The sequence below is a fragment of the Ictidomys tridecemlineatus genome, chromosome 12 (assembly GCF_052094955.1).
Source record: "Ictidomys tridecemlineatus isolate mIctTri1 chromosome 12, mIctTri1.hap1, whole genome shotgun sequence".
NCBI lineage: Eukaryota > Metazoa > Chordata > Mammalia > Rodentia > Sciuridae > Ictidomys > Ictidomys tridecemlineatus.
Window position 1 is genome coordinate 102,879,379 of NC_135488.1, and position 15,318 is coordinate 102,894,696.

Genomic DNA, 15,318 nt, shown 5'->3' on the forward strand with positions numbered 1-15,318 from the left:
TCATGTGAAGAAACTATTGGATTTGTGTTCAATTAGATACACATTTCCTTCTTTGTGAGACTGCTTAGTGTGAACTTATGCCTTTTTTGTTTTTTTAGCATTGCCTCATACATCATCTTACAGTCTGATGATGGGAGGATTTGGTGGTGCTAGTATACAGAAGGCCCAGTCTCTGATTGATTTAGGATCCAGTAGGTATGAATATTTAACACTTAAACAACTTTCTTTGCTTTTAGTAAGGAATATATAATAAGCTCTGAACTTATCCAGGTTTTACTTTGTAATAGCCAAATGTAGTTATTTAAGGTAAATCTGCTACTTATAACTCACATAAAGTAAGTTTTTTTTATCTTCAGAATTATTAAATGTAGTGTTTTGAAAAAAAATGTAAACAAAAATATTCTATGTTTCAATCAGTCAACTTTTTGGCCCAAGATGTGTACTTTGCCTTTTTAAAAAGTGTGTATATTGGGCATGGGTACACACCTGTAATCACAGCAACTTGGAAGACTGAGGTGGGAGAATCATGAGTTCAAGGCCAGCCTGGGCAACATTATTTCAAAACAAAACAAAACAAAAATATATGTTTCTCAAAATGTCTCATAATCATTATACATTGTTAATTTCTTTCTTGAGTAGCTTCTGCTGATTGAGTGTCTTTTAAATTTTAGAAATCACAAAAGCATCACTTCTCTTAGAGGTCACTGTTAAGCTCTTCAAAGCAGTGTGAAAAGAGTGGTAGCTTTGACCCATAAGAACAACATTCCAGTCACAGCCTAAACGTTCACTGATTTTTGTGACCTTATTTTTTCTTAATATCACTGAGCCATAGTTTATTCATTTAAAAGATGGGGACAATAATATCTTTTAAGTTGGTTGGGAAGATAAGAAGTTATATTTGTAAAGGCTGTAGCATAGTACAAGACCTGGCACTTAGTGGCTTATTGGTATGTGATAGACCTTTGGAGTTTTGTACATTGTATGGTACCTGCTTTACTTAGAATTATTATATAAGATATGATTCTTATTGTTTATCTTACAAGTTTTAATTAAAAGTATTTAGTAACAAAACATTTTAAATTAATTTTGTTATAGCTCAACTTCCTCAACTGCTTCACTCTCAGGGAACTCGCCCAAGACTGGGACTTCAGAGTGGGCGGTTCCTCAGCCTTCAAGATTAAAATACCGGCAAAAATTTAATAGTCTTGATAAAAGCATGAGTGGATATCTCTCAGGTAAGCCATATACAGTGCTATTAGAGATGAGAATTAAATTATTATTAAATTATTTTATACAGATTTTTTTTTTTTTAAAGAGAGTGAGAGAAGGAGAGAGAATTTTTAATATTTATTTTTTAGTTTTCGGTGGACACAACATCATTGTTTGTATGTGGTGCTGAGGATCGAACCCGGGCCGCACGCATGCCAGGCAGGCGCACTACCGCTTGAGCCACATCCCCAGCCCTTTTTTTATACAGATTTATTTGAAAAACTGTAATTTGACTTTGTACTTTGTAGGTCAACTAAAGTTTTAATACTCCAAAAGTTTAGATGACATTTGACAAATAAAAATATTATAAGGTGTATGAAATTCAGAGATGAAATCAACTTGATTGCTTCTTCAAAGTTCTTACAATCAAGTTGAACATGTTAGTATACACCCAACCTTTTGGAAAAAGACCTGTCTCTCAAGTATATCAGCCTCATCCTCTAAGCTTTTCAATGCATGAAGGAACCTCAAGTCACTAGGTGCCATGTGTGGAATTTAGCCTTCACTTACTTTCCCTATTGGATCTTTCCTCTGCCTGCTCTTTGCAAACCTCAGACAAGCATTGTTCACCATCCTTTAGTGCTCTAACCCAAATGTGCCTATAAGACTTGGTCTTAGATCCTTGTAAAACATTTGAGTCCAGGCTAGAACATTATCCAAACTTTACTAAGTGAGGATAGTGAAGGGGATATACACAGAGGCTAATAGGCAAGCAGAGTTCTTAACCTCTGACTTTCTCACTCCCTCTTCACTTAGAAACTATGATGTAGGTCAGAGTAAAATAAATATTTAAAAATAATAAAGCTTTAACATGTCAGGGAATGTAGAATGGGAGAAATTAATACTGAAAGGCTCAGATAAAAGAGAAAGGGTTAGGATTTAGACAGAAATTGAAGATGAGGGCATTTGAGATTGACAGAGAAGAAATCCTAGGTAAAAAATACATGGACTAAACCAGCACTACAGAACTTAAAAATATTCCATATAAAAGATATAAAAAAACAAACCCAAGAGCTCACAGATGAACAAACCTCATTTGAAGAGTAGCTAAGCAAATGAGAAACAGGACCCAATTAAATATGATAAACAAATCAAAATGGAAGGAATTAATAAGCATCTCTCTGTAATAAACTTTGAATATAAATGGACTGAGTTCTCCAATGAAAAGACATAGGCTGGGGGCGAGCTTGTAGCTCAGTGGTAGAGTATTTGCCTAGCACATGTGAGGCACTGGGATTGATTCTCAGCACCACATAAAAATAAATAATAAAATAAAGGTATTGTGTCCATCTACAACTAAAGACATCATCTTAAATAAAAAAGACATAAGCTGGCAGGATGAATTAAAAAACAAGATCCAATTATATGCTGTTTACAAGAGATGCATCTTACAGGCAAAGAAAGCCACAGGCTGAAAATGAAAGGGTGAAAATTAGTAAACCATGTGAATGAAGCCCTGAAACAAGCAGGAGTGGCTACTCTCATATTTGACAAAGCATACTTTAAACCACAATTAATCAGAAGAGTCAAAGAAGGTCATACTGGTAAAGGGAAAAGTGCAAAAAGAATATATAAAAGTAATAAATATTCATGCCTGAACTGTGGGTTCAACTAATTACATAAAAGAATAGAGACACTGCTCAAATTAAAGCCTAAGAAAGACTCTAGTATAATAATAATATGGGTGATTTCAGCATACCTCTCTCACCATTAGATTAGGTCATCCAGATATAAACTTAGTGAAGACTCTTTGGACATGAAAAATTGTATACATCAAATGAACTCAACAGACATTTATAGAATATTTCATCCAATAGCAGCTGAATGAATACACTTTATTCTCAGCAACTCATGGAATCTTCTTCAAAAAAGACTATTTTAAATCACAAAGCAACTGTTAGCAAATAGAAAAAAATGATATAATTCCTTGCATGTTATCAGATCATAAAGGAATGAAATTAGAAATCAGCATGACAAAACCCTACAGAAACTATATAAACACATGTAGACTGAACAATACTGTTTTAAATGGATGATAAAGAAATCAAGGGAGAAATTAAACAATTCTTAGACTCAAATGAGAATAGTGATATAACATATCAGAACCTCTGGGGCACTATGAAGGCAGTTCTAAGAAGAAAACTTATAGTGTTGAGAGCCTAGATAAGAAAATAAGAAAGATCCCAAATAAACAGCTAATGATGTATCTCAAGGCCTTTGAAAAAGAAGAACTAACCAATTTCAAAATCAGTAGAAGAAAATAATTAAGATCAGAGCCAAAATCAATGAACTTGAGAACAACTACAACAACATAATACAAAGGATCAGTGAAACAAAGAGTTGATTTTTTGAAAAGATAAGGAAGATTGATAAGCCCTTAGCCAAACTAACCAAAAGAAAAACAGAAAACACAAATTAATAAAATTAGAGATGAAAAAGGAGAAATCACCACAAACATTCAGAAATCTAGGAAATTATTAGGAACTATTTTGAAAACTTACACTTCAAAGAATTAGAAAATCTAGCAGAAATGGGTACATTTCTAGACAAATACAATCTGCCAAAACTGAACAGGACATAGAAAATTTAAACAGACCAATAACTTATAATGAGAGAGAAGCAGTAATAAAAAGCCTTTCAAAAAAGAAAAGCTCAGGATTAGATAGAGTCTCAGCTAAATTCTATCAAATTCTTAAAGAAGAACTGATGCTAATATTCTTCAGATTATTCCATGAGATGGAAAGGGATGGAACACTTACAAATTCATTCTGTGAAGCCAGAACACTCCTACCCAAACCAGATAAGGACACATCAAGGAAAGAAAACTATGACCAATATCCCTGATGAACTTAGATGTAAAAGTACTTAATAAAATATTAGCAAATTGTGTTCAATGGCATATTAAGAAGATTGTTGTAACCAATGTGATTCTGCAATCTGCATTTGGGGTAAAAATTGGGAGTTCATAACCCACTTCAATCTAATGTATGAAATATGATATGTCAAGAGCTTTGTAATGTTGTGAACAACTAATAAAAAAAAAAAGAAGTTTGTACACCACAACCAAGTTGGTTTTATTCCAGATATGCAAGGAATATTTAATATATACAAGTCAATAAATATAACTAATCACATAAATTGAATTAAGGACGAAAACCACTTAGTAATCTCAATAGATGCAGAGAGGCCTTCAACAAAATTCAGCACCCATTTATGATAAAAATATGAAGAAACAAGGGATAGAAGGAACCTACCTCAACATCATAAAGGCTACAGATGAAAAACCCAAAACCAATCTCAGAGTAAATGGAGACAAACTGAAATCATTTCCTTTAAAGTATTGGATAAGAAAGGGATGTCTACTCTCACCACTCCTATTTAATACTAGTGCTAAAAATTCTAACCAGAGCAATTAGGCAAGAGAAGGAAATAGAAAGGATAAAAATAGGAAAGAAAGAAAACAAATTATCACTGTTTGTGGATGATATGGTCCTATGCCTAGAAGATCCAAAAAGTTCCACCAAAAGACTGCTTAGATCTCAAAAACAAATTTAGCGAAATAGCTGGTTACAAAATCAACTTATGAAAATGAATAGATTTTCTGTATATCAACAATGAATCTGCTGAGAAAGAAATCAGGAAAACAGTTCCATTCTCAATAGCCTTAAAGAAAAAAAAAAAGAAGAATACCCAGGAATAAATCTAACCAAGGAGTGAGGAGTGAAATACCTCTACAATGACATTCTTCAAACAAGCAGACAAAAACAGTCCTAAAGTTTATTTGGAAGAACAAAAGACTCTGAATAGCCAGCCAAAGCATTTCTAAGCCATAAAAGTAATGTTGGAGGCATCACAATATCTGCCTTCGAATTATACTACAGAGCTGTAGAAACAAAAATAGCATGGTACTGGCATAAAAACAGAATCATAAATCACTGGTACAGAATAGAAGATACAAAGATAAACCCACACAGATACAGTTTTCTGATCCTTGACAAAAGTGCCAAAAACATACATTGGAGAAAAGACAGCCTTTTTAACAAGTGGTATTGGGAATACTGGTTATCCATATGTAGAAAAATGAAGCTAGACCCTTCTCTCATTCTGTACAAAAATCGACTCAAAATAGATCAAAGACCTAGGAAACAGCCCAGAAATTATGCAGCTCCTAGAAGAAAACATAAGTCAACACTCCAACATATGGGCACAGGCAACAACTTTCTCAATAGGACCCCTAAAGCTCAGGAAATAATACAAACAAGTAATAAATGGGATGACATCAAATTTAAAAGCTTCTGCACAGCAAAGGAAACAATTAGGAATGTGAAAAGAGAATGTATAGAATAGGAGAAAATCTTTGCCAGCTACTCTTTGGACAGGATTAATATCTAGAATCTATAAAGAACTCAAAAACCTTGACACCGAAAAATCAAATAACCCATTTTTTTTTAAAAGTTTTTTTTTAAGAGAGAGTGAGAGAGGAGAGAGAGAGAGAGAGAATTTTTTAGTATTTATTTTTTAGTTCTCGGCGGACACAACATCTTTGTTGGTATGTGGTGCTGAGGATCGAACCCGGGCCGCACGCATGACAGGCGAGCGCACTACCGCTTGAGCCACATCCCCAGCCCCCAAATAACCCATTTAATAAACGGGTAAGTGAATTAAACAGACCCTTCTCAAAAGTAGAAACACAAATGTCCAACAAAATATGAAAAAAAAGTTCAACAACATTAACAATTAGGGAAATGCCAATCAAAACTACCCTGGATTTCATCTCATACCAGTCAGAATAGCAGTCATCAAGAAAATAAATAATAATAAATGCTGGAGAGGATGTGGAGAAAAAGGAACACTTTTACACTGGTGAGTGTGATTTTAAATGAGTACAACCATTATAGAAATCAGTATGGAGGTTCATCAAAAAACTAGGCATGAAACCACCATATGATCCAGCCATAACACTTCTTGGTATTTATCCTGAAGAATTAAAGTCATAATACTACAGTGATACATGCCTACCCATAATTATAGCAGCACAATTCACAATAGCCAAACTATGAAAGAGGACTAAGTGTCTATCAATGAGTTAATGGATAAGGAAAATGTAGCATATATACGATTTCTCTCATATGAAAGCTAGAGAGGAAAAAGGAAAAGAAAGGTTAAAGTGGGTAGGGATCTCATGAAAATCAAAGGGGTATTAGTAGAGGAAAGGGACCAAGGAATGAGAGGTGGAGAGGAAGGAGGGAAGTACTGGGACATGATAGTGACCAAATTATATTGTTATACTGTGTGCATGTATGAATATGTTACAACAAATCCCTTCATTATGTGCAACTATAATATACTAATAAAAAATGGGGGGAAAGTACGTGGCATGTTTGGAGAATCAAAAATAGCCTGTGGGGTTAGGGTTGTGACTTAGTGGTAAAGTGCTTGCCCAGCATGTATGAGGCACTGGGTTCTCAGCATCGCATATAAATAAATTAAAAAATAAAGATCCATTGACAACTAAAGGTATGTTTTTAAAAAATAGTCTGGAGTATAGGGTCTGTAATTCTGCAGTAGGGTAAGGGTGCAATGAGACTTGGAATTAACTGAACAAACAAAATATACAGTGTTTTTTTCCAAAGATACCTACTTGCATAAATAAAAACATTTTTTCCTTTTAAAGCAAGGGAATTAATTAAGCCCACGAAGTTTTGGATAGTGGGGCTGTTTTATTATTGTATTTCATAACTTACATATTATACTATGTGTTTTTACATATGCCTATTTTTACCTAAGTAAAATTTTCTACTTTTTAATCAAATGATATAAAACAAGGTATATTGTATTTTTCTTTTCCTGTCCTGGAGATTGAAACCCAGGAGAGCTCTACCACTTAGTTACATCCCCAGCCCTTTTTATTTTTCATTTTGAGACAGGGTCTTCCTAAGTTGTCCAAGCTGGCCTTGAATTTGTGATCTTTCTACTTCAGCCTCCTAAGTAGCTGGGATTATAGGTGTGTGCTTTCATGCCCAATTATCTGTATTTTTTAGATACATACTTTTATAAAATATTTTATCTGAAACTGGCCTGTGTATTGCCTAAAGCGGTGTCTTGGTGTACTATGTCATAATTTTATGACTGTTTTTTCTTAGTGTATGTGTGTATATATATATAAAGTAATGAAATGTTAGATTGTATGAGATGTGACATTGAAACTTAATTGAGATAAATGTCATGATTCCCATTTTTTGAAAAAATGAACTTCTTTGGACCCTACATTTTGCATTAAAGGAGTATCTTTTTCAACTTCAGAAGAGTGTGTTCATATGGGCTTTTCTTAGTAACATACTCTGCTGGCTGGCTGTGGCCCTTTATATTATTCAGACTTTGCTTGTCCTCCTGCAATATTTTTTTTTAACCATTTACATCCTCCTAGCTTGTGTCTGTTTGCTCTTTTGCCTAATGTGAGGGGATTTTCTTTCAATCCTCTTTGTCCAAGAGCTTAAATATTATTAAATCTTTTCAAGTTTGAGGCAGTCTTCCATTTGTATTAGAAGAATCCTGCTCTTAACACAAAGACCTCCTTAACTCTCATTTCCTATGTGAAATTTAGAGAGAATCTATGAGGTATATCCAGAATTTTTTCTTATCTGATTTCTCATAAATAGCCAGATTAAAAATAGAATGGAAGGCTGGGGATATAGCTCATTTGGTAGAGTGCTTGCCTTACATGCGCAAGGTCCTGGGTTCAATCCCAAGCACCACAGGGGGGAAAATTTTGAGTAGAAAATATTTAAAAGTTACATAATATGAACAATCAGCTGCAACTTATAATACATGGTAGCTTTGATTAGCAAGTCCTGTGTATTCAAAGTCCAGTGAACCAATGGGGTTAGCTCTATTTGTGTTGGCTTTGTAGTGGGAGCTGTTCCTAAGGAAGAGTTGTTTAAACTCATAATGTATGTAGAATTGTGTTGGATAGACCTTGTTTTAGACTGAACCCGAAGTCGAGACCAACTCTTCTGGTGCTCATGGCTTAGTCACCTAGAGGTGGGAGGTGAGGTACCTGCTTTACTGACTAGGAAACCATCCCCGGAGAAGCCACTATTCTATCCATAGTCTAGCAAGCCACAGACTAGCTTACTATCAGTGAATGCTAATTTGAAGAAGACAGGGATTTTTTGTTCTGGATTGTATTCCTGAGCTTTCTGTATGTCTTTTTCCTGGATGTGACTTTCTGTATCATGAAATCTATTACAAAAAAACACACTTTTGATTACTGAGGGAGAGAAAAGAATTTGAATATTTTATTACATACACTAAATATTCAATAAATATTAGTTATCATTCTCAGATGCTATCACATAAGTCCTCATGTACCTTAAATAGAGGAAAACTCTGGACTCCAACTTCATGAATTATTTTATTAAGCATCCATTTTCAAGGTATTGGGTATGCACTAGCGAATAAGCAGTCCAGGTTTTTGTCTTCTTAGAATGTAATAGCATTGTAGGGGAAACAGATGAGATAAACAAGCAAATAAAAATTATATTACCAGGGTTGAGACTGTAGCTCAGTGGTAAAATGCTTGCCTCACATATGTGAGGCACTGGGTTCAATCCTCAGCACCACATAAAAATAAATAAAGATAGTGTGTGTTCATCTACAACTAAATAAATATTTTTTAAAAATTACATTGCCAATTGTGATAGAAGATATGAAGGAAACAGGAAGTGTATTGAATGATAGGGTGGACTGGGAAGACCTGAGAAAGTGGCATTTTAAATTGAGACAAAGTGGGGAGGATATGAAATGACATGGATTTGTAGGACTTGATGTAGGATAAAGACGGGAGAGAAAGGGATCAGGGGACCTTTTGGATTCCTGACTTGAGCCACTGGGTGGACAGTGATGTCACTCATAGAGAAAAGAAGATTGGGGAGAATGATTTGGGGTGAAAACTGAGAGACATGGAAGATCATATGGAGAGTTTTATATGTATTGGTTTGAGATGACTGTAAAATATCTAAATAGGTAAAGAAGTATAAATTTAGAAGAGAGATTTGGACTATGGATATACATTTGAAGATCATCAGGTTCTAGGTGCCTGTTTAAAGCCATAGAAGTGGATGTGACTACATAGAGACAAAGTGCCCAGAATAGTTCCTTAGAGGGATGATATATTTACAGATCACTTAGGAAGAAATAGAGACAAAGACATAACCAGAAAAGAGAAATCTAAGAATGTGTTAAGGAAGTCATGCTTCAAATTGCATGGGAGTACAAGAGGGCTGAAGAACCTCTCATACTGTCTCTGCCTGGTGACTTTTTCCTTTATGTCAACTACTTGTGTGTACTGCTATTTTTTTTTAAATTTCTTTTTTAGTTGTGGATGGATACAATACCTTTATTTTGTTTTGTTTATTTTTTAAAAATATTTTTTTAGTTGTAGGTGGACACAATATCTTTATTTAAGTTATACTGAGGATCGAACCCAGTGCCTGACACATGCTAGGTGAGCGCTCTACTACTGAGCCAAACCCCAGCCCATGTACTGCTATTTTGATGAAAGAATATGGGGGAAGCACTTGAACTCACTAATTCTAGATTTTTGACTTCTTGGAGCAAGTACTGTGTTTGATTACTACTGAATGCTCAGTTTGTGGCACATGGTAAGAACATTTTGATATTAAAAGTTCCCAAGGGGGAAAAAAAAAAAAGAAATGTAGCATTAAGTAAATCACAGGGAAAATAAAACTTATAAAAAAGTAAAAAAAAAAAAAAAAAAAAAAAGTTCCCAAGATACCAGCAGTGTTATATTATTGTTGTAAAATTATATAACATATATAATTGTTATGTTTAGGTTTGCATAACTCTAAAGAGGCTAAAAAATTTTTTCTTTATGGTTTTCCCTTCAACCAGGTTTTCAAGCTAGAAATGCCCTTCTTCAGTCAAATCTTTCTCAAACTCAGCTAGCCACTATTTGGTGAGTTTATCTATTAATTATTATTTTAAACTATACCTCCTCTATTATAAGAAAGATATTGTTTCTGGAAAATTGTTTCTATAAAAGTTTGTAATTTAAAGATTCTCCATAAAAGCAGCCATTTGAAAGTTAATGTTGACTTTAAAACCAAACATACTTGTGCAAAGCATTGTTCTTGAGAACTTAGCATTTAATTATTTTACAAGAAAAGTATACTTTTCTTCTATATAATGACTTCTATGGAGAATCAGACAATATATCATTGTAGGTAAATGTGGTTAGGTAGATGAATTGAACATGACATAAGCCACCTTCTCACAATGGGTATTTCCCATTCTGTTTCAAAGTCTTCCCTCTTTTATGTTATGAAAATTAAGGGTTAAAATTAATTCACTTTTTTGTATATATTTTCATTTCACTAAAATATGATAGCCCATTCGTTTTATCATCATTATTCTTTTTTTTTTTTAGTTGTTGATGGACCTTTATTTTATTTATTTGTATGTGGTGATGAGAATCGAACCTAGTGCCTCGTGCATGCTAGGCAAGCGTTCTACCACTGAGCCACAACCCTAGCCTCCTCATCATTATTCTTTTAAAAATAAAATTTGTTCAAACAGTATTTTATTCCAAATGGACTTTGTAAGTATGAATTTCACATTTTCTTTAGGTCTCTGGCTGACATTGATGGTGATGGACAGCTAAAAGCTGAAGAGTTCATCCTTGCTATGCACCTCACTGACATGGCCAAAGCTGGACAGCCTTTGCCACTGACTTTACCTCCTGAGCTGGTCCCTCCTTCTTTCAGGTGAGTGTCTCTAAAGAAGAGCTATGGTTTTTCATTACTTGGCAGGTGTGCTTTTAGTTTGGGATTTGTTAGGGTTTGTTCTGTACTTTAAAGGATAGAGTTAAATATTTGTGCTGGCATTTGATTTTAATATCCAACGAGTTACACTGGAAAGGAGTACATATTAGAAGGTATGTTTTCACCATGTTACAGACAGGAAATTGGTAACTAAAGAGATTAAGAGAAACTTGCCTGGCCTGGGAATGTGGCTCAAGTGGTAGCATGCCTGCCTAGCATGCGTGAGGCACTGGGTTCATGCGTAAGGCATGGGTTCGATTCTCAACACCACATAAAAACAAAATAAAGACATTGTGTCCACCTAAAACTAAAAAATAAATATTAAAAAAAAAAAGAGATAGAGCAACTTGCCCAAGAATAGCAATTAGCTTGCTGGGTGCAGTAGCGTGTAATCCCAGTGGCTCTAGAGGCTGAGGCAGGAAGATCTTGAGTTCAAAGCTAGCCTCAGCAACTAGCAAGGCCTTAAGCAACTCAGTGAGACCTTGCCTCTAAATAAAAAGTGCTGGGATATGGCTCAGTGGTAAAGTACCCCTGGTTCAATCCCTGGTACCCCCCCTCGCACCCCCCCCCCCAAAAAAAAGAATAGCAGTTAGCTGAACCATAATTTGAATTCAGATCTCTGGCTTGAAGTCCATATACTGCTCGCTGTACATTGTAACTATAAACCATACTGTGTTTTAAATATCTTTAATAGTATTCTAAATATTAATTTGTAATAATCATTGGTAGTTTATATTATCTTGTCTGAAAATTCCCAGACTGCATGATATTAAATTTGTTTGTTATTTGCTTTTCTTAGAGGAGGAAAGCAAATTGATTCTATTAATGGAACTCTGCCTTCTTATCAGAAAGTGCAGGAAGAGGAACCTCAGAAGAAATTGCCAGGTATCATTGAATGTCTGAGTTGTATGTTTATAGTGAGTTCTTTAAAGTTTTACTTTGAAATGTAGATGCATATTTAGAATTTTTGCATTCTTTAAATTTCATATTACTATATGAGAAAACTATATGGTGAATGAGATGAATTTTGATGTCAATAAAATTTAGCTAGGCAAAATGAGAAGACTGAAAGAAGAAGAGACAGTGTCCAAGTTAGGGTGTTTCTCCCACTTAGGCAGAATTAGTGAGCAAACTTTGTGATGAAATCTTTAGCATTAACTTTTTTTTAAAGATATTAGTTGAAAGAGTACATACGTAACTGTTTTAAAATATTTAAAAGTTAATGAACATGTATCAAACAAAACAAAGGTATAGCCACACAACTTTCATTATCCTAGAAGAAAACTCTGAGAAAAAAAGCTAAAACAGTATTTAATTGACAAAGATAGTAAAAATTATTTTTCTCTTGGATGAATTCAAACATAAAATTTGGTTTTTTTTTTAATGAATATATTTAGAAGTAAATATTTTCCAGTTTACATTTGAATTAAAATTATTCTTAGGAGAAGTAGCCAAAGAATGAGAGCACACAAATGATCACAGGGTGCAAGTATGTTGAACTAGATTACAGGTCCTGAGTGGGGACAGCTGACAGTGTGCCTTCTTTAGTTACCTTTGAGGACAAGCGGAAAGCCAACTACGAGCGAGGGAACATGGAACTGGAGAAGCGTCGCCAAGCCTTGATGGAGCAGCAACAGAGGGAGGCAGAACGTAAAGCCCAGAAAGAAAAGGAGGAGTGGGAACGAAAGCAGAGAGAATTACAAGAACAAGAATGGAAGAAACAACTTGAATTAGAAAAGCGCTTGGAGAAACAGAGGGAATTGGAGAGACAACGGGAGGAAGAAAGGAGAAAAGAGATAGAAAGAAGAGAGGTTATTTTTAAGTTATTTTATTTCCTAAGAAATCTTTCATTTAATAAGAAATTACATTTCATGTAACAAAAACATGTTTTTTTGTTTGTTTGTTTTTTGCATTTTTATTGTACTTTTTCCTCTGCATCATTTCATTCTAAAAGATAGGAATCTCCCTTCCTTTAAGAAGGGAAAGAGGACCCTTTCATGTAAGGGCTTTTCAAGGCTGCTAAGTGTAGAGACAATCACTCTGCAGTTGATAGCTCAATCAAAAGAGAATTAACTGTCCTTCCTGAGTTCAGGGAGGAGCTAAGGATAGTGGTGAGCGAGGAGTCAGGCTGAGCCAAGACATTAGATGAAAGCAAGTTTAGGATTCAGATTTTACAATCTAAGGACTTGGAGGAACAGAAGGACAAGAGTGGGAAGGTGAGGGTCTAGAGAGAAATCAAGAGGGTGGTCTTGTGTAGGTGCTCAGGATAGTGTTATATGGGATCCCTGGGAGGACTGGCTGTGTATTAAAGGGTGAGGAATGGAGCACTGTAAATTATAGTGCACTGAAAAAATGTAAATAGATATTTTTTTTTCTCTATAGAAGAATAGAGATGTAATTATTCCTCTTACCATTTGTATTTATGAAGTATCATTTTTGCTCTTAAGAGAAAAATTCCTATATTTAAATGATGGTCCAGTGAAGCAATCAGTGATGGCTATAGCTCAGTGGTAGAGCCCTTGTTTTGCGTGTGTGAGGCACTGGGTTCGATCCTCAGCACCACATAAAAATAAATAAAGGTATTGTGTCCATCTACAACTAAAAATTATTTTTTTAAAAAAAGGTGATGGATAAAGTAGTCACTTTGGTGGGAGTCTTTAGACCTATTGATAAAGCTAGATTTGCCCACCTAATCTTTAGACACTGTGGCCTATGAAGTGCAGAACACTGTCATACCTTCAGTTTCTGAAAGTTGCAAAGTTTTTAATTTAAAATTTAACTTTAATTCATTATTCTCAGGCAGCAAAACAGGAACTTGAACGTCAACGTCGTTTAGAGTGGGAGAGAATTCGTCGACAGGAGCTTCTCAATCAAAAGAATAGAGAACAGGAAGAAATTGTCAGGTTAAACTCTAAAAAGAAGAGTCTTCATCTTGAGTTGGAAGCACTGGTATGGCTAAAGTTTTAGTGGAATTTATTTGAATGATGCTAAAGTTACCTGTTGAAAAATATAATTGTTTTTTAAAATCATATCATAAATAAATTTTGTTTAATGTAATTACTAGTTTTATTTTCAGATATGCTTTCAATAGATTTGACAGTATAGTTTACTAAAAAAGGCTAGAGATTCAAAATGCTGAGAATTCTGTTAAAATTTTAGTTTAGAGGCTGGGCAAGACATTTTCTTCCTCTGTGTCTCAACCTTGCCTATGTATAAAATAAAGAGTGTACTAATTCAGTAATTTTTAGCTTTCAAATCAGTCTCTAGAAGAAAGCCTACAAAGGATACTACCCAACAGATGGCTCTATATTTATCTGCTTTATTTTTATTAGCGTTTTATCTAGGATTTGGTTGGATAAAAGGATTCTTTTGAGCTGGGAATGTAGCTCAGTTGCAAGGCCCCAAGTTCAAACCCCAGGAAGGAGGTGGGGGAGTCTTTCTTTGTTAACAATTTTTAAGTCATTTTTTTTTTTTATCTAAATGGTCTCTTAAAATTACTTCCAGTTCTATATGCAGAGTTTAGAAAGGTCCAGAACCTATACTTAGACATATTGAAGATTGTAGTGTGAGCTCTAGGAAGAATACAGCATATTTAGTGTGTATTCCTCAAATATGAAACAATCTTCAGTAAAACTTCCATTATTTATGATTTTTAATCAGGGATCACATTTCTCTTCACTCTATTGGTTTGTTAGGGCTACCATAACAAAATACTACAGGTTAAGTAGCTTAAATAGCAGAAATTTATGTTTTTTACAGTCCTGGAAGTTAGCAGTTGAATATCAAGGTGTCTGTGAGTTTAGTTTCTCATAAGGTCTCTCTGGCTTGCTGGTGGCTACCTTATTCCTGTGTTCATAGTCTTTTCCTCTGTGCATGTGCATATCTGTTATGTTTTGTGTCTAGATGTTCTCTTACAAGGACACTAGTCAGATTGGATTAGGACCTGCTCATATTACTTCATTTGACCTTAGTTACCTTTTAAAAGATTCTTTCTCCAAGTATAGTCATATTCTGATGCACCAGGGTTAGGACTTTAAAGAATTTTGTAAGGGACACGGTTCAGCCTATAACGCCCCAACTCACCCTTCTTCTTAGGCCCCATTGAAAATTTCTTATTTTCCTCTCCCTCCTCAGAAAAGAAAGGGAAGAGGTTACTCAGTGATTAAGGAACGGAGTACTATTATAGGAAAAGAGAATTGTTTTCAAA

General features: G+C 34.7%; 1 protein-coding gene across 10 annotated transcripts in view; it reads left to right on the forward strand.

Annotated features, from left to right (window-relative positions):
* The window catches only part of Itsn2 (intersectin 2), a 126,350-nt gene that overhangs the window by 33,175 nt on the left and 77,857 nt on the right, over window positions 1-15,318 (forward strand). For all 10 annotated transcript variants that reach the window (XR_013429185.1, XM_005322591.5, XM_040271373.2 and 7 more), the window contains 7 exons: window positions 99-195; window positions 1,096-1,235; window positions 10,183-10,246; window positions 10,917-11,054; window positions 11,911-11,996; window positions 12,660-12,922; window positions 13,911-14,060. Coding sequence is in view for 9 of the 10 variants with exons in the window: in XM_005322591.5 (XP_005322648.2) it covers window positions 99-195; window positions 1,096-1,235; window positions 10,183-10,246; window positions 10,917-11,054; window positions 11,911-11,996; window positions 12,660-12,922; window positions 13,911-14,060 (938 nt within the window). In the remaining variant the exon portion in view is untranslated. The remainder of the gene's footprint in view (window positions 1-98; window positions 196-1,095; window positions 1,236-10,182; window positions 10,247-10,916; window positions 11,055-11,910; window positions 11,997-12,659; window positions 12,923-13,910; window positions 14,061-15,318) is intronic.